General features: G+C 43.1%; 1 protein-coding gene across 2 annotated transcripts; it reads left to right on the top strand.

Moving 5' to 3' along the window:
* Nucleotides 1-900: 900 nt before the first annotated feature.
* scaf4a (SR-related CTD-associated factor 4a) lies at nucleotides 901-17,288 on the top strand. Of its 2 annotated transcripts, none has more exons than XM_048237783.1 (20): nucleotides 901-1,069; nucleotides 2,723-2,806; nucleotides 2,954-2,998; nucleotides 4,023-4,184; nucleotides 4,743-4,884; nucleotides 5,736-5,902; nucleotides 6,231-6,407; nucleotides 7,890-7,978; nucleotides 8,621-8,771; nucleotides 9,038-9,232; nucleotides 9,472-9,563; nucleotides 10,604-10,788; nucleotides 10,950-11,050; nucleotides 12,640-12,753; nucleotides 12,855-13,011; nucleotides 13,522-13,628; nucleotides 13,862-14,027; nucleotides 14,371-14,451; nucleotides 14,881-14,961; nucleotides 15,109-17,288. In XM_048237783.1, exons 1-20 carry the CDS (start codon nucleotides 1,040-1,042, stop codon nucleotides 16,473-16,475), a joined length of 3,693 nt encoding a protein of 1,230 aa, XP_048093740.1. In that variant the 5' UTR covers nucleotides 901-1,039; the 3' UTR covers nucleotides 16,476-17,288. The 2 variants fall into 2 exon arrangements, with proteins under 2 accessions (XP_048093740.1, XP_048093741.1); XM_048237784.1 differs by having other exon boundaries at nucleotides 9,475-9,563.
* The last annotated feature ends 720 nt before the right edge of the window (nucleotides 17,289-18,008 follow it).

An 18,008-nucleotide genomic window follows, 5' to 3' on the forward strand; every position in this document is an offset into this window, starting at 1 on the left:
GATATGACTTCAACCAGTACAGTAGCCTAGGCTATAATAGGCTAACATGTAAACAGATGTAAAGTAGGCTTTCTCCCCCAGTTAATCTCTAATACAAGAGAACCAGGCATAACATTGGTAGCCTACCCGTTATTGGTTGCTCTGTCAGCCTAGGTCTAGGCTAGGCCTTACTCTGGTGTTACACCTGTATAAGGTCTTGCAAAACAATATTGTAGGCCTAGTCTGCATTCACAATTTAGAACGTCAGTCAGACAGTCACAAAGATCAGGTTTGATTCACTTAATGTGTAGTCTGCTTGACCAAGTAGGGCGATCATAGGTTTGTGCATTTGAATATAGCCTAGCCTAAGATTTTTTCAAGGTGCGTTACGTTACTTGATATTCTCAGAAATTATGCAACGTTTCTTGTCTAACTGAATTTTTCTGACATTATTGCATTTTGCAACAATTAGCTTAAGTAACGGGCGGTGGTTTCATCATCTGCACACGTGTATCATCCATCATAGCAATTTGTTTACATTACCATGTGGATGGATGCTTCTAACAGCTCAATGTCACCCTGTGGCAAGATTTGTCATAGCGCTCAAACGATAGTGCACATCCTTTGTCTAAAAGAATATGTAGATACAGTGGGGGTGACTTTATAAAGGTTAGGTTTTAACACTTATATTGTATCCAACACAGCCACGACAAATGTAATACATGCCAATATAGCCTACAATATATTTATTTTCAATGCATCAGATTTTACGTTTTCACACGTTGTTGTCCAAATTATGATTGTCTAGTTACCCCATCATAATCGTAAATCAAAGCAGTAATACATGACAATATACTGCCATCTACCGGTGAACAGTGGAACCCATTCAATCCCGTCCTGCCCTTCGCCCGTCCACCGCTACCACACCATACCAGCCGACTATCTGCTTGTCGAGCCACCACCACTAACACAAGCGGACATGTTTGGCCGGCCTCTTGGTGGAGTGTAAATATACATTTATCTTGCACGATAAAGGAATACGTAGCCGAGGCCGGGAACCATGGACGCTGTCAATGCATTTAACCATGAGGTTAGTCTGTCCTTGGTACAGTCATTGGGAAGATGAGAATTGCTAGAGTGACTGAAGTTAGCTAGCTTGCTAGCTAGCTATGTTGTCTTTGACCATCTTGCTAAGCTAGTTCGGGCTGTGTGGGGTGGAAGGCCGCAACTGGCGCTCAAGGCCTGTTGTGTAAATGTAGTTCTTTTACAGTACATTACGTCTGCTCCACGAAAGGAATCATACTCTTGCTAGTAACCGCCACATGTTGTTTAATCAAAGGTGCTTTCAGAAGTGCCAAACATTGCATCGTTGGCTAGCTTGATATGTGGCTAGCTAGCTAGGATAACTGGCTCACGGAGTACAGTAGAGTTTAGCAACTATGTGAAGCCAACCAGTCAACCAACGTTTGCTAGCCAACAGTATCACGCTATGGGACCTGTGAGTTGGCTCCCTAAAGAAAATTGCAACCCCACTATGCAAATGTTATTCGATTTTCAATATTACCACACTGGAAGAGCTACTTTGCGACCAAACACAACGTTACTTTTTTGCTTCATTAGATGGGTAGGGTTAGTTCAGACAGCATCGGTTAGCAAGCTTACAGGTGACCTAGCATGGTAACGTTATGATTTGGGTTGAAAATGTACGTTAGCTTGCTAGAGCAAGCTGTAACTTCAGCGAGGAATTTGGATGTTACCTGCCTTATGCACGACTCTATGCATGTATTATAGAGTTGGGAGCACTTATCAAAAGCTCTTCTACTGCCGTTTATGAGAGGGGAGGCCAAAGGAGTGGTTACCAGTTGACAATACAAGGAGAGTTGTTTCTGTTGTGATACGGAATGGATAAAGGATGACATGAGAAACTATGTCTGCATGTTAGCTTTTCCCGAGAGTAGTTGAAGTGGACCTCAACGTTTACCACTTCTCTGAAAATTCTATGGAGGGAGTTTGTTTGGGCGCGAGAGATGACAATTGTTCATCATATGACCATGTTTTGTGTTAAACCCTAATTGTATGTACGTTAAACCTCTAAAACATGTATGTCGGTATAAACATGTACATGTTTTGTTAATTTGTATTATGTACTTTAAGCACCTTAGGACAGGGCATATTTTCAAAAATATTAATCTTATTTGGAAGTGTGTGTAGGACAGAACTGAAGACAGGCAAACCAGTAACGTTAGCCAAACACACATGCTGCTTAGAGTAATGCTAATGCAGAGTAGTAAGATTCACATAAGTGTATCCTCAAGCTGAATCAAGAGTAATCGTTTGAATGGATGACACTGCTGGTCTCATCCAACTTGCCCCATTGCATGGAATTTTGCAACATAAATTGTAAATGCATCAAATTAAAAGTGACATGTTTCAAAATAAAAACACAACGTTACAGCAAACAACACTGACTGAAAAATAACAAAAACAGTGCCATAGCTGAGCTGATGGTCACAACAAAGAATAGGCCCTTTTATGAGTCACTGTTGGATTGTCTATTGTGCATTAAATCCTGTACACCAGGCACTCTCATGGGATGGCAATTATTAATGTTTTGTACAGATAGTACCAGCAGCTTGATTATTAAATGCCCCCATATTGGTGGACATGTTATTAACCATGATCTCAAACATTGTGTTGATTGATTCCCTGTTTTCCCACGCTATGTTTTTGGGGTTTCTTTCAGTTGTTCTCTCTGATGGACTCAAAGCCCCCAATCTCTCGGGCAAAGATGATCTCCATCACAAAGTCTGCCATCAAAGCTATAAAGGTATGGAGTGGAGCTATGCTGATTATAGAGGAAGCAGTCCCAGTTTCACTTGATCATTCTTGCATAAAGAGCCTTATCCTGAAGGCCACTCACTGTGATCATAGTCTTGACTTGCACCCAATTAATATTTCTACTTTTTTTTTGCAGTTGTATAAGCATGTCGTCCAGATTGTTGAAAAGTTTATCAAAAAGGTTTGTGTCATTGATTTAAGCTTTGATTTGTATATGTTTTCTCAAAATACATATAATAATGATATAGTAATAATACTTGATTTGTTACGTATGGACAGTTTTGGGAGTAACGCATTACAAAGTAACGTGTTACTGTACGCGTTATTCCACTACTTTTAGCGATAACGAGCATGTAATAAAGTATTTTTTAAAAACAATTAACTCAGTTACAATGACTGGAATTTAGATGAGTTCGTTACTCGCGATACTCTTGTTTATCTTGTGTGAAAAATGAAGGCTACAATTTGAATGGACATCTTAAACACCTTTCCCTTTTGTTTCCATCTCGTAAAGTGGTGCAGTAGGCACATTGTTAATCTTTCTGCTCTTCTTCGCCTAGTGCGCAAAAGCCTTGTTATATTCCTTTTACATTCTTCCAACATCAACACAACACTAATATACCTACATAGCCTTGGCACAGACACGCACGCAAGTTTAACACGAGAGAAAAATGTGGATTTCACTTTCCAAATAAAGAATCCTCCACAAATAGCCTACAATATAACGACTTGAGCTATTTGCACTAGGCAATGTTTACATCGGAATTGACATCCATGGGGTTATGGGTTCATTTGTCTGCAACGGAACATACAACTTCTCTGGAACACCTTATTGAGCTGGTTCTTCAAAAGTAAAAGTTTGAGAACTCATGTACAAGGCTACTGTTTGATTTGAAGGGTTGAGACTACAATAAATAGGTCTACAAATTATGTTTGTTGTGTGTGACTGTTCAGTACTGTTCACATTGACATTTTAAAAGCAGACATAAAAGTAACTCAAAAGTTACTTTCTCTAGTAACTAATTACTTTAGACATACAGAAATTGGTAAAGTAATTCAATTACTTTTGAAAGAAGTAACTAGTAACTTTAACTAATGACTAATTTCCAGTAACTTGCCCAACACTGCATATGGATTTCCTCACATAATTTGATTCAAATGATTAAAAAAAATGCAGTAATTGATTTTCATGTTGTCTCCTGTAGTGCAAGCCTGAGTATAAAGTTCCAGGACTGTACGTGGTGGACTCCATCGTGAGGCAATCACGGCATCAGTTTGGAGCAGATAAGGACGTGTTTGGGCCCAGGTTCACCAAAAACATAACAGGCACCTTCGAGAACCTCTGCTTGTGTCCATCGGAGGACAGGGTAGGAGTCACCTGCACTTTTTTAAACTCTAAATGTAATTTGTGACAGGTGTAAAATTGTTGGTGGATGATATGAAAGTCCAATTTGATTAACTGGGGTTTCTCTGGATTGTCCATCATGGAGCCTTACTTTTCCCTGCTTGAACATAGTGTAGTGTTTACTGTGTTTGGTCTGCATTTACACACATTCATGTTAAAGGGATGTTCCACCATTTGGGGAAATCCACTCATTTTCCACCTCCCCTTGAGTTAAACAATTGAGTTTTACCTTTCCCCAGTTCATCCAGCCGTTCTCTGAGTCTGGCAGTAGCACTTTTAGCTCCAGCTCATTGAATCAGATTAGACCGTTAGCATCTCTGCTATAAGCTAAACTGTATTCCCCCCAATAGTGAAATATCTCTTTAATCAGATATCTATCTCATGTGCATTCTAAACTAAAAACATACCTGTAATCATATATAAAGTTATCCAGCAAGGCGCACAATCATTCCTCTTAACCCTAGCACACCTATATGAAATATTTCTTTTTCTCCATCCTCTTTTGTCTTTTTTTCCACAGAGTAAGATTGTGCGTGTGTTGAACCTATGGCAGAAGAATGGTGTGTTCAAAATCGAGATCATCCAGCCTCTGATGGACATGGCCACAGGGTCCGGCAGCGCGGCTGAGGTTGCCGACGAGGACCAAGCGGGACCCAATGGAGGTGAGACACTCACTGATGCCTCAGCACTGCCGAACGTGGCCGAAGGTTCGAGCTGCTGTTGCAAATCCTAGAGTTGGTCTTTAACTGCTGAGGGACTCCTCTTGATTGTGGAATAGGAAAGCTTATGTGGAGCAAGAAACATGTAGATGTAGTACGCAAGGCTGATGGGTTGAAAACAACTTGAAGTTGAAGTGCAGTTGATGCTCTGGTTTCTCATTGGTCGTTAGGCCAGATCAAGCAGCAGTGTCCATTTTTAGTTGTTGTTGCGGAGAAATAAAGGTAATATTCATGGTCACCTCGAAATACCACAGTGTTTATAGATCTTTCTGATCAGAATAACAGTGTCAGGTGAGGTTGTGTATGTGGTTGCTATAGTGATTTGTCACCGCATGGGGTTGCTGTAATCATTTGAAGCGGCTGACTCCAAGCTGATAAAGGAGCTTGTGTGCTTTTGGCTGTTTTATTGAAACTTCCATAAACAGTAATGGCAAACCAGAGATCTTTTGGAAAATGCCATTGTAGCACATTAAAATGAAATGCTTTTGCAAATTAGCGCGTGTTGTTGTATGCGTTATCAGATTTGCAAGAATCACCACTATATTATAATGGTGGATGGTCTGTTTTATAAGAACCCTTTAAACCAATTGTTTTAGCTATGGTGTTTGGACCGACCTTAGAGCATTGCCACCAGTAGAGCCTTACATTTAGAAGTTTCCTACATGGTCTTACTTTTACATATCTCATGGACCTTCATGTTCTTTTTGTTGGGGAGTTTGCTAATATTTGCTAAGTGTAAGCTTTATAAGGGAGTTGTCATGACAAAACATGTGGTTAATCACATTCCTTCACAGCTTCCCCTCCTATCCCGATGAAGAAGATGCCGGAAGCTCACGCAGTCACAGCTCCGGAACATCATGTTGTGACGGCTAACTCCATTGCCGCGGCCGTGCCTCAACTTCAGAACTCTGATGCCTTCGCTGCAGTAGCACAGCTCTTCCAGTCTACCCAAGGGCAGCAGGTCAGTCGCCACTGCAGTCACTGCACTCAACTACTGCATTAGAATTTAGAGCAAGTGAAAAAGTAATGACACCAAATGTGCACAAAAAGCAAGTTTATATGACCCTTAGTGTCACTCTCTTTGCACATTTTTAAGGCCTTACAGAAAAGAAGGCCATACAGAAAAGAAATTAGCTTGGTGTACAAACTTAAGTCCTTGGTTTTGGGTCCCATTCATAATAAAGACAAGGTTTGAACAACATCTGAGACAGGTGCAGCTATGCACTTTTTCTGATTTGACACGGAACAACTCTTATAACTTGAAATGGTCTCTCCCTCTTTAACTCCAGCTCCAGCAAATGCTACAGACCTTCCAGCAGCCCGGGAAGCCCCAGTCCCCAGCCCTCACCAACAGCCTGCCAGCTCAGATGACCCTGCAGCCGCACACTGCTCCCCCAGCGGCACCCACGCCCGTCTCCATGGCCCCTCACCTGGAGGATTCTGTCGAAAAGGCCACGTTTGACACAGTGAGTCACACAGACCCACCTGAAACACAGCCTCGTTATCCAGTATCCTCTTGTACTCTGAGGGTTAGAGGTCCGTGCTGTGTTGGCAGATGCTTCAGCCTCCCACCTAACTAGGGTTGGGCAACGAAACACGGTTCTAATATGGCAGCGTTTTTTTATTTTTATTTTTTATACGAGGCATCACTGCATGTCATGCACCATCTCTAACGTCTTGCTCTGATAGCAACACATCCAGATACAGTTAGCTAACATAAACACTGGATAAACCAGAGGGGTGCACCACATAGGCGAGTGGACAATGTTTGACAGCTTGCGTGAGCCCAAGTAGCTTACTTTAAGGCGATATCGTGAGCTCCTGTCAAAATCTAGCAGTGGGCCTAACTACATACAAGCAAAAGGCTATGAAACAACATCAACAGTAGCCTATATGTTACACAATATCCTTGCTAATGCACTAACTGGCATTTATTTGAAATGTTATCAGCAAAGTTCTAAGGTGAAAACTTTATTTCACGTGGTGTTCTGAACAACATAATGGCATGATATTAATCGTTCATGTGCATGAGGCCCATATAGCATCACAATGAATATGAAGATCATGTTAAAAGTTAGTTGGCAAAAACATAAATATGTAGGTTACATACGTCACTGAGCTGTCAAAGTGGGTACGAAGCCATCTCCGTACGTTATCGCTAATTAAACTCAGCTGACTGGTGTTAGCGCATAGCCATAGTTGCTGTTAAAATGCCTACTAGGCTAGCGCTGGGAATCTAAACACTTCAACACACTATTGCGTGTTATGGGTTAAGACATGACATTTTTTGAAGCATTTGGGAACACACTGAATTAACTGGAAAGTAGAGTCCCTGTTAGATTAGCTTGCTTGCTTGTCCATGACCTGGCAGTTCTATGGGAAGTGGTTTTAACATACCTTATGGCAAACCGCCTATACTGGGTAAACTTGAAAGCAGAGCTTACCATTGTGTGTGCATGCATGGCAAGCTGTTCTAACATTTCAATGTATTATTCGTAGGAGCTATGAGATATTGATAGTAAATTGAATATAACAGTTCAATTTCATGTTCAAATTTGTCTTATCAATAAAAAAAAGCAATTCATGCTTTAGACCATTTTAATTTAAAACATTTTAAAAACAAAGTACCGGTTCAGGCACTGTTTAGGCACCGACACCGTTTTAAAAGTATCGATTTAGCACCGGTATCGGATAAAACCCAAACGATACCCAACACTACACCTAACACTAAAAAAGCACCCAGTCTCTTCTCAGGCTTGCACTACCAGAGTCATACCAAGTCATTAATTTTATCTCAGCTTGAGGTTTTTATTACCTTGAAAAAATCATATTCCTTTGTCATAAATCTCTGTATTCCTAGTGTTATGCAGCAGGTTTGAAATGTTGCACTTATATTGAATTATTTACAGTTTTGGATAAACTGATTGCCTCTGACTTTTCCTTTGCAGACGCTCCTTGATCGCTTCGACTATGATGACGAGCCCGAGGGTGCAGACGATATGAAAAAGGACGAGACGCCTTCGTCCCAGCCGGTCTTGTACGTCCTGACCTGTTTACTCCCCTACCTCGGCCGCCTCTCGGCACCATGACGACCTATAATTGGACAAGAGATGAGCTAATGGGCAAAGTGCTCAAAAATAGCCTGTGGCTACAGATGGGATGTTGAGCAATAGTGCAGATGGACAAAAGGTTATGAGCATTGTGTGGATAGGTGCTCTCTGTTGAGAGATGTTTAGGAGTTTATGAAGGGTGGTTTTATGAGTCCCTTGCAGCTTCACGTGATATTCGGTTATACGGCTGGGAGGTGTTCTAAGAAAGTTGTTTCTGATAAACCTGGCTAAATAGTGAAATTAGTGGTGGAGTAAGTGGTGAAGCTCATAATAGTAGAGCCACATGGCTTCATTTTTTTAGCTAATCAAAGCCATGTGTTCTGAGTTAACGTAGTCGGGTTTATAAGTTAACTGCATTTTTTGCAGTACCTCTGTTTTTACTTGAAGTTGTTCAGGTTATATATGACACCATGGATGGCTCATTTATCTGTCCAATGGATCCCTCCTATCAGGCATTTAGTTTTTTAGTCATGTTAATGTAACATAAACAAGGGAGCCCTCTAATTCTAAGCTGGTGATTCAGACATGTTTATTAACAGTGGGTTGTGTACCGTGTTGTTTCTTTACAGCGGTCATATAGACAGCATGTCCCATCCGCAGCACGTCCAGCCTCAGCAGCAGCAGCTTCCCCCCGGCTTCTCCCAACACCCCTCTCAACTCCCCAACATGGATCACTTCCAGCAGGTCATGATGGCCAAACCACATGATGCCACACAACAGGTAACAGCACATGCCAGTTATGATCGGATGATGTCAGGCTCATCCTACATGCTGTACAATGTATATTTTGCTTGCACCTGATGTCTTGGGTTTATCCACAGCAGAAGAAGACATGGGGTATAATGTATTCTGCATGGCTTGTGTTATTGATATGAGCTCAGCATTGCAAAACCCCCATGCCTAGTTGTTGTGTAAGAAGTGTTTTCTCTTTCTCACAAAAAAAAAGAAAACCAATTACAACATTATCTCCTGTTTTGCCCTGTTAGATCCCTCTACCTCCGAATGGGCAGCTCCAGGGCTTTGGCATGATGCCACCCCAGCCCTTCCCAGGGATGATGCCTCCCATGGGGCAGCCTCCCATGGCCCAGCCCCAGCAGGGAGCTGGGATGCCTCCAGGCTTCCCAGGGGGATTCCTACCCCAGAATAACGCATTTCCTCAGCACATGCATTCGCATCAACAGGTTAGTCCTGCAGCACCTACATTCCCAGGTATATATAGATCCACACTGAGCCATTGTTTTTTTGTGTGCATTTTTAAAGGTGATCATTTGCATGCAATTACAACCATTGTAGCTCTGCGTGTGATTACTAACTGCTTAACTGCATGTCAATGTGAATTCTCTGTATGTGGATATTTACAGGACTTCTGTATTAGATCGCTGTATCTTTGCAGCTTGTACATGAGATCTTTGTGTCTTAGCAGGATGTCTCCATGGGCGTTGACTCTCCGTCACTCAAGGACCGGAAGCACTGGCCAGATAACAGGAGGTCCCATTCTCGTTCAGGCTCCAGGTAAGGAACACTACTACGGCAGCAGCCAAGGCCAAAGATTAACCCTTAGAACCCGATTGACGCAAAGTGCGTCAAAAAACACACCCTTTCTTCTCTGTTACATTGCTCCGCGACTGTTCATCACAACGAGATAAAACCTTTATTTTATGACAGAGAAGAAGTGGGGCTTTCAAAGAGACTACGCTTGTTGTCTGTACGATCAAGTATGAAAATTAAAAAAAATCATGAAATTAAATAAAATTGCATCATATTTAAAGTCTATACTTCTCGGCGTTCACCTGCGCACCCATTACTCTCGTTTGAATTACTCGCAAACCCGTGATCGCATAGATATGGCAAGCATATCAGATGAAAGAGGAGAAACAGGGCAATTTGTTCAACAGAGAAACACCTTTTTTGCCTTTACTTTGTTCATGGCAATGCAGTAAAAGTTGAGAATCATCATGAGTGCATACACCATAGTCACACATGCTAACAGGCAAACTTGGGTCAAGTCAGGTCAGATCAGTTAGTGTCACAGATATGGAGCCAGAATGGTCATTTTTTTCATAAGCTAAATAAAAAAATGGCATTTATTTCCGTAAATCACACACCACATATTTCTGTAAATTGCTCAGCCCCAGAGTATCCCTCCAACATGGCAATTATATTGCCCGTTTCAGGACAGTCTGCCCTACACACACATGAAATGCATGTAGAGCTATGAGCTTGCAGTGGTGAGATACAGGTCAAAATATAAAATTTTTTATAATATGATTTTTATATTTTAATTCTTTAAAAAATCAAAAATAAAATCAATGCTAGTACTAATACATGAAATGTATGTCTGGATAGCCTAGACTCTGCTGAAAAAAACAATATATAATATGTGTGTGTGGCACTTACAATGACCAGAATAAATCCTTATGAATAAAGGTAGTGAAAATGCCCTAAAAACAGCTTAGGGTTCTAAGGGTTAACAGCATTTAATGACCGCATTATGCATTACACAATGGCAGCGATTTGTAAAACAAAAAAATTGTTTGGGTTCTTTCGGTCAGATCTCCGAAAAGGAGACGGTCCCGATCCAATTCCCGGTCCAGACGGATGCGGCACCGACGGTCTCGCTCATGGTCCCGGGAGAGGCGGCATCACTCCCCACGCTCGCAGGAGAGGAAGGAGAGAGAGCGGGAGCGGGAGCGACGACAAAAAGGACTCCCTCCCCTCAAAAACGAGACCCTCAGCGGTAAGGCCACACAATTCATTTATGTCTCAAACTCATTTAACCTGCAAAGACAGACAGTGATCTCTCTAATGAGCTCTATTCACATTCAGGGCCGGCTCATTTAATGACTCAGCAGTGGATAATTAGGTAGTGACCCTCGTCTGTCCTTGTGTTTGTGACAGTGTGCAGCACGACCTTATGGGTGGGCCAGCTGGACAAAAGGACCCAGCAGCAGGATGTGGCGTCTTTGCTGGAAGAGTTTGGACAGATTGACGCCATCAATGTGAGTTTTATACAGTAACGGCTTCAATTTTTCACTGTAGTAGTTGGTCAAATAAAAAAAACAAATGTATTTGAGCAGTGGCTTTTCGTCCACTGCACTAAATTAAGCCAAATATGGCCGCTGTGTTTAATTGTTTTCTCAAGGAATGCGCATATAGTCTAATGTGTATGCAGGGGTGGGGAGAGTACTGAAAATCTATACTCAAGTAAAAGTACAATTACTCCCTTCAAAAAATTAGTTAAAAGTAAATATTCCTATTTGAGAAATCTTCTCAGGTAAAAGTAAAAAGTACTTTGTTAATAAATTACTCAAGTAACAAGTAGTGGGACATCTTCTATGCTAATTTAGTCAGACTCATCAGTCATGCTGACTACAGCTGGATACTTCTCCACGAGACAGATGTGTACCTTGATGAGAAATATCGTGACATTTTTGTATCGCCAGATCTCCTGGCACGAGATCTCATCACACCCCTAGTAACAAGTTACTTTTTTGACATGTTTATATTTTTGATGGCCCTATAAAGGGATACAAAGTATCCTTTACGCCTGTTTGCTTTTCTCCTCCTCGGTAGGGTAATCATATACAGGAATATTTTTTTTAATATACTTTAAATTTTTTAATATACTTTTAATATTATTTGACACATTTCTTTAGGCTATCTTGTCATAGTCAAAGTAAGCATTAAGTGGCTACGGATTGAAAAGCAGTCACTTCCAATCCATTGCCAGCTGATTCTTCTGCTTTGCATTGCTAGTCTGATTATAACTTCACCATACAGACAATGTAACCTAAAAATAATGGCTATATTATGGGTAGGCTTATATTTAGGCTACATATAGCCTAGGCATGTCCACTCGGACAGAGCGACAGAGTAGGCTATCCTCTTTTCCCAGCTGACCGTCTCTGTCTTGTCCTGCACTGAAAACTTTGAGGCTACATAAACAAATGCTAGGTTTTTCTAATTTGTGGGCTCGATTTCCAGTGCATTTGCTTTGCTTGTGAATGAAATTGTAGGCCTACTTTCCTTGTCCAGTTTGATTGTTAGATGATGTGATAGGTTAAATTTTCCGTCTCATGTCACACCTCTCGTCTCGTTGCTACTCTGGCAGTCTCACTAGAAGATGCTGCTGCTGGCTGGACATCATTGCGTTAACTGAGCTGTTAGATATAGGACATCTACTTCTGTGTTGTAGGTTACAACATCATCTGATTCTACATAAGCCAGTCATTGCTTTTAGAATTGCGGGGCAACGTAGTAAAGCATTCTGAAACCCTGTTTCTTTTCTTCCATGCTGTTGTACACCTATGGAGCGGTGCACTTTTCTCCCTCAAGATACTTTCTCCAATAATTCACTGTACTTGTAGCGAAAGGCAATTGAAAATGTAGCGAAGTAAAAAGTAGATTACTGGCTCAAAAATTTACTTGATTAATAGCAGAAGTAGTTTTGGAAAAGGAATATGGAAAGTTGCCGTTCCTTGAAAATCATACTTTTTTACTCATGTGCGTTACTTGTAACGTGTTACTACCCACCCCTGTGTGTATGACGCAGTATCATCTAATAAGTTGGCCTCCTTGCATCTGATAGATGATTCCTCCACGTGGCTGTGCATACATTGTCATGGTCCATCGGCAGGATGCGTTCAGAGCTCTGCAGAAGCTTGGCAGGGGCACATTCAAGGTCAACCAAAAAGCCATTAAAGTAAGTCACCATGCATCGCTAAGCCACCTAGAATCTGATGCAAGTCGTTTAACTGCCATCTATCTGGAATAAGTATAACTGCTATCTTTTTTTGTCTCCAGATTGCATGGGCGCTAAACAAAGGCATCAAGGCTGAGTATAAGCAGCACTGGGACGTGGAACAGGGGGTCACCTACATCCCCTGGAACAAGACAAAAGTGGAGGATCTGGAAGGCTTTAAAGAAGGTGGCATACTGGACCCAGACTCCTTATCACCAGGTAAAGTGGCATCATTTCACCTACATGTTCAAATAACATATAGTTATAATAATAACATATTAAGTATACATCATGGTTGTGTTCTGCGGAACGTGTTTTCTTGTGTTTATCTTGGATGTGCCATAATCTGCAAGTCATTGGTGTCTTTCACTCTAATTGGTAGTTGCCTCATGTTGTGTCTCTTTAAAATAATGATTAGTTGACCTTGACTGCCATCGTTGCAAAGTTGTTGAATTTAACTGGCAGTTGATGGTCTCTTGTCGTGATGCTGCATTAAGCATGTTTTGGAGTTATTTTTTTGTGAACTAGTTCAAAACTGCTAGTTTTTGTGAACTAGCTCAAAACTGTACTGTTGATAGAATGTTTTGGGGGTTTTTTTCACCGAATCTTGTGACCCTAAAGGATGTCACATTTCAAAATTGTGATTGTAAGCTACAGTTTGCTTGCAACAAAGATGTCACCGAGCTCACAGAGCCTGTTTTTCTAAAACCCTCCCTGCTGTTCTCACAGAGTGGCCAGGTGCGCAGAGTGAGCAGGACCAGGTGGACGAGGCGTCCCAAAACGGGCGTTCAGAACCGGCTCCCTCGGAGGAGAAGCCAGCCATTGCACCTGTACAGGTAAGACCTCTTTTTAGGAAGTGCTTGTAAATGGAAAAATTACATTTCTTTAGGAACATTTTAGTTATGTGTGTTTAGCAATGTTTATTTCAGTACTTTGGTTTAAGGAATAGTAGTATAGTATATTAATATAGCATAGTTAAGTGTAGTGTAGTGTAGTGTCCTAGGATAGGATAATATATGAACATAAACTGTCGTAATGATTACTTATCCTGTGTGTCCTCTTTACTCAGACTCCTTCAGGCCAGCCAATAGGAGTGCTGGGATCAGGACCACCTCCAGGGTTCCCTGGCCACATGGGTATCCCACCTCCAAACTTCCCCCCAGGGGTGCCCCCTCCCCCTCCAGCCTTCATGAGACCCGGCTTCAACCCCATGCAGATGCCCCCAGGGCCACCAGGTACGCGGCACGCCTCTGGCACACTTAAAGGAAAAGTCTGGCAATTTTTCCACATAGATCTCTGTTTCTCATGGTCACCACGTAACGTTACTGTCGGTAATCAAAACGAGTCAGGCAGTTACAGTGCTACACTCTGGGGGCATGATTTTAAAGACCCACCTGTGATGTTCTGAGTTTACTCAGAAAGAGCACAGTGAAAATGGGATTGTACACCCTTTTTAACGGCTTTATTTTAAATGAACAATGTCTCATTGCTGAATCGGACTGTGTCAGACATATTTTTTATGAATATAATCTATCATTTTAATTGTTACATTTGTGCTATCAACTTTCTGTCTGTCAGGATTTCTTCCCCCTGGTGCTGTGCCTCCAATGGGGGCCTCTGGACCCCCACCTCCAATGCCAGGGCCCGGTATGCCCCTAGGTAAGCACCTATTAACGACCAGCAGTACTCCTGTTTATTATACCTGTTTGAAATTCACATGGATGATATAATCCGTGGCCATCTGTAATGAGGCACTGTGTTTGTGAGGTGAACACTGGTCAGACGCCGACATGAGTGCTTAACTGGTCAGACGCCGACGTGAGGGATAAATATTATCAGTATAAAACAGACACTACTGGTAGACTCCTCCCACATGGTGATCTGTACAGCAGACCAAGTAGGTCCAACAGCAGGCTCAAGAGACAGCTTAGCATTCAAAACTGAGTTACGTAGCAGAATGAGGACAGTCTACTTGATGTACCCTATTAATCACTTTGCTGAAGGTAGTCACACTGCTGTCAGGTTTTTTTCCCGTTCTATTTGTCCTCCATTGTGATGTGTGTTTTTTTTTCCTTCCTCTTTCCTCAGAGGAGCCGTCAGGCGATCCTGCTGGACTGGGTCCGAGAAACAGCGATGGTGCAGATGGATACAACGCAGCTCCACAAATGGGTAGGTGTTTGATCACCCTGGACTATCTAATTTTGTTTACACATGAGCAAACGGTGTATGCTCAGTAATCAGTATGCTCAGATAGTGGATTAAAATATTCTTCAGATCTTCAAATGTGAAGGACTTGTTTTTGTCTGATCCTTACAGGTAACCAGGTTGGTGCCCCTCCAGGTGGCCTTCTTGGGGCAAGGCCTGGTATGATACCTCTGCAGCGCCCCCCAGGCATGCCACCCCCGCACATGCAGCGCTTCCCAATGCCCCCGCCACACCCAAACATGCCGCCCATGCCCCCTCAGATGATGCCCAGAGGACCGCCACAGATGATGCACAGGGAGCCTCCACCAGGGGGCTTCGGGATGCCACCTCCCCACCCTATGAAAGGCCCCTTCCCCCCTCTAGGACCACCGGGGGGACCTCCACTCGGTCCACCAGGGGGCCCCCCTCCTGGTCTTCCCGGGCCCCCGGGACCCCCTGGAATTCCTGGCCCCCCCGGACCTCCTGGACCACCTTTCTTGCGGCCACCTGGGCCTAGGGGCCCGGGACCGGAAGGGCCCGATGGGAGGGACGGAAGGCCTGATGGCCGGGACGGAAGGCCTTTCCGGAACGAGCGGAACCCGGGTTTTGGACGAGACCGAGAGCCAGAATGGTTTGGGGGACGGAGGCCGTTCGGTGAAGGACGGGGAGGAGACCGTCTGGAGGGTAGAGAGAGATATGGGAACTGGCACGAGGAAGAACAGCAGCGTGGTGGTGGTGGAGGAGGAGGAGGTTGGGAGCGGGACCGAGAGAGGGATCGGGAATCCCGGGAGAGGGATCGGGAATCCCGGGAGAGGGATCGGGAACCCCGGGAGAGGGATCGGGAATCCCGGGATAGAGACAGAGAGCGAGAGCGGGACAGAGATAGAGACAGAGACAGAGTGCGAGATGGAGATCGGGATAGAGAAAGAGATCGAGACCGAGAAAGGGAGAAGGACCGAGAACGAGACAGGCCGGCAAGGGAGAGGGATCGCAGAGACTGGCGGCAGAGTCCTGAGGGCGACCGAGGAGGCGACCGAGGAGGCGACCGAGGAGGCGACCGAGGAGGGGACCGAGGAGGGGACCGAGGAGGGGACCGAGGGGGCGACAGAGGAGGGGACCGAGGGGGCGACAGAGGAGGAGACAGCAGCAACAGCAGCACCGCCACAGAGGAGCCCAGTCGGCCGCCCAAACGGAGTCGCGACCGCGAGCGGAGCTCCCGCTGGGACCGCGACGACTGGCTCCGGGGGGACAAGAGCAACGAACTCAGCAGTGCTGAAAAAGCCCCTGAGGCCAGCAGCGTCATCGCCGAGGCCCCGGTCAAAGACTCGGCCAAAGAGCCATCCCCCTCCAAGCCCGAGCCCTCACCAGATGTGACCACGGGGGCTTCGGCCGAGGTGACGGTGACCGACAAGGTCCCGTCCTCAGACGACAAGGTCCCGTCCTCAGAGCCCGCGGCAGAGACTCCGCCCAGTGAAACCATAGAGGCTGCAGAGTCGTAGAGCCCTAGGGCATGTCTCTGCACAACAATGCGAGCCAGTCAAGACTGTCATGTGTTTGTGGCCAATGTGGAACATTGCCCCCTTTTGAAATGCCCATATCCTGCTGAGGAGCGTGAATGTCGGTCAGATAGCTTAACACAACTAAACACCACCACGTGTAACAAAAAAAAAAATATCTTACCAGAAAAGCAAAGAAAATGTTTATGCTGTAAATATGTTTGTATTTTTAAGTGTAGATTTTTTGGAGGGATTAATTTTTTTAAATTCTTTTCCTCTGGATTTTAAATACAGACATTGACTCTAAATATGAAAATATGCCCTTTTTGTTGTAATGTTTTATTACCTAAAATGTTTACATATAGGAGATCTTTTTATCATTTTTAAGCTTCAGAGGGAGAAATCAACCCAAGAAAAAACATCTGCAAAATTTCAGCAATAGCGTTTGGTTGAATAAACTATTTTCATACCAAAATGTTATGTCACATTGTATTCACCCGCCATTTTAAAATCATACATTTTAAACAAAAAAAGTTTTATACCATCACCCTCATGTATACACTGGTTGTAGACTGTGCAGTCACAGTGCACAAGATCAGTGTAGACTGTAATAGCCAAACAAATCTTAACTTGGATCACCCTCTCCCTCACCCAGAGATACATCTGTCATATGACTTGTGTATTTCATGGTCATGAATCATGTGCCTATACCTTTGACATCAGGGCAATTTTACCAATGACATGAAAACTAATAAGATCTATGTATAAAAAAAAAACATGTCATGTAAACATGTGAGATCTTCTATTTTAGAGTGATAAAAACAAATGTGTTTACTTATTAGGCACTGATCTCTGATTTAACACTGACATTGGTCATTGTAAGCTAAGCAATTGGATAAAAATCACACACACAAACCACATGATTTTAATCCACTGGCAAATGTGTGCATATTTGCACTTTAAAATATTTTAAGTCCTTGAGTGCTGATCATCAGCTTTGGCTTTTCAGACTGATTGTAGGATCAGCAGCTGATAGACTTGGATTTAATCTAAGAATGAATGTCATAATACCAGTTTGGTCTTACACTGAATCAGAACCAGGTTTATTTGGCCAAATATTTGCGGCCTATGATGTCACTCTACCTGTATAGACAACATACGTAATGTGTCCATATTATTTACATTCAAGGTGTATACAATAATATATAAACAGCATAAAAGACAAACATACATAAACTGTGATGTGATGGTACAAACAGCCATTGTGCACAGAATGTGACGAGTATCTTTGTACAATAGTAATGTGAAGCAGGGTGTATAGTTTGGATAACAACAGATGTGTGGGTACTAGTGAGTCGATTACTGTCAACTTTTAATGAGGGCGATGGCAAGAGGAAATAAGCTGTTGGTTCCTGTGTTTTGTGGTTTGGTTGTATGAGATTGATAACCAGTCCATAACTACTGGACAATTGAAGCCTCCGCCTCTTCTAAGTGGCCATATGGCTACTGTTATTCCATCAGATCACCATCTTCGTC

The sequence above is a fragment of the Alosa alosa genome, chromosome 2 (genome assembly GCF_017589495.1).
Source record: "Alosa alosa isolate M-15738 ecotype Scorff River chromosome 2, AALO_Geno_1.1, whole genome shotgun sequence".
NCBI classification, from domain to species: Eukaryota; Metazoa; Chordata; class Actinopteri; order Clupeiformes; family Clupeidae; genus Alosa; species Alosa alosa.

Bases quoted from the DNA above. Each gene is read 5' to 3' on its own strand.
- scaf4a (XM_048237783.1), top strand. From the start codon at position 1,040: ATGGACGCTGTCAATGCATTTAACCATGAG. The intron at 2,807-2,953 runs GTATGGAGTGGA...TTTTTTTTGCAG, and splicing joins CTGCCATCAAAGCTATAAAG to TTGTATAAGCATGTCGTCCA. The intron at 14,028-14,370 runs GTACGCGGCACG...TCTGTCTGTCAG, and splicing joins GATGCCCCCAGGGCCACCAG to GATTTCTTCCCCCTGGTGCT.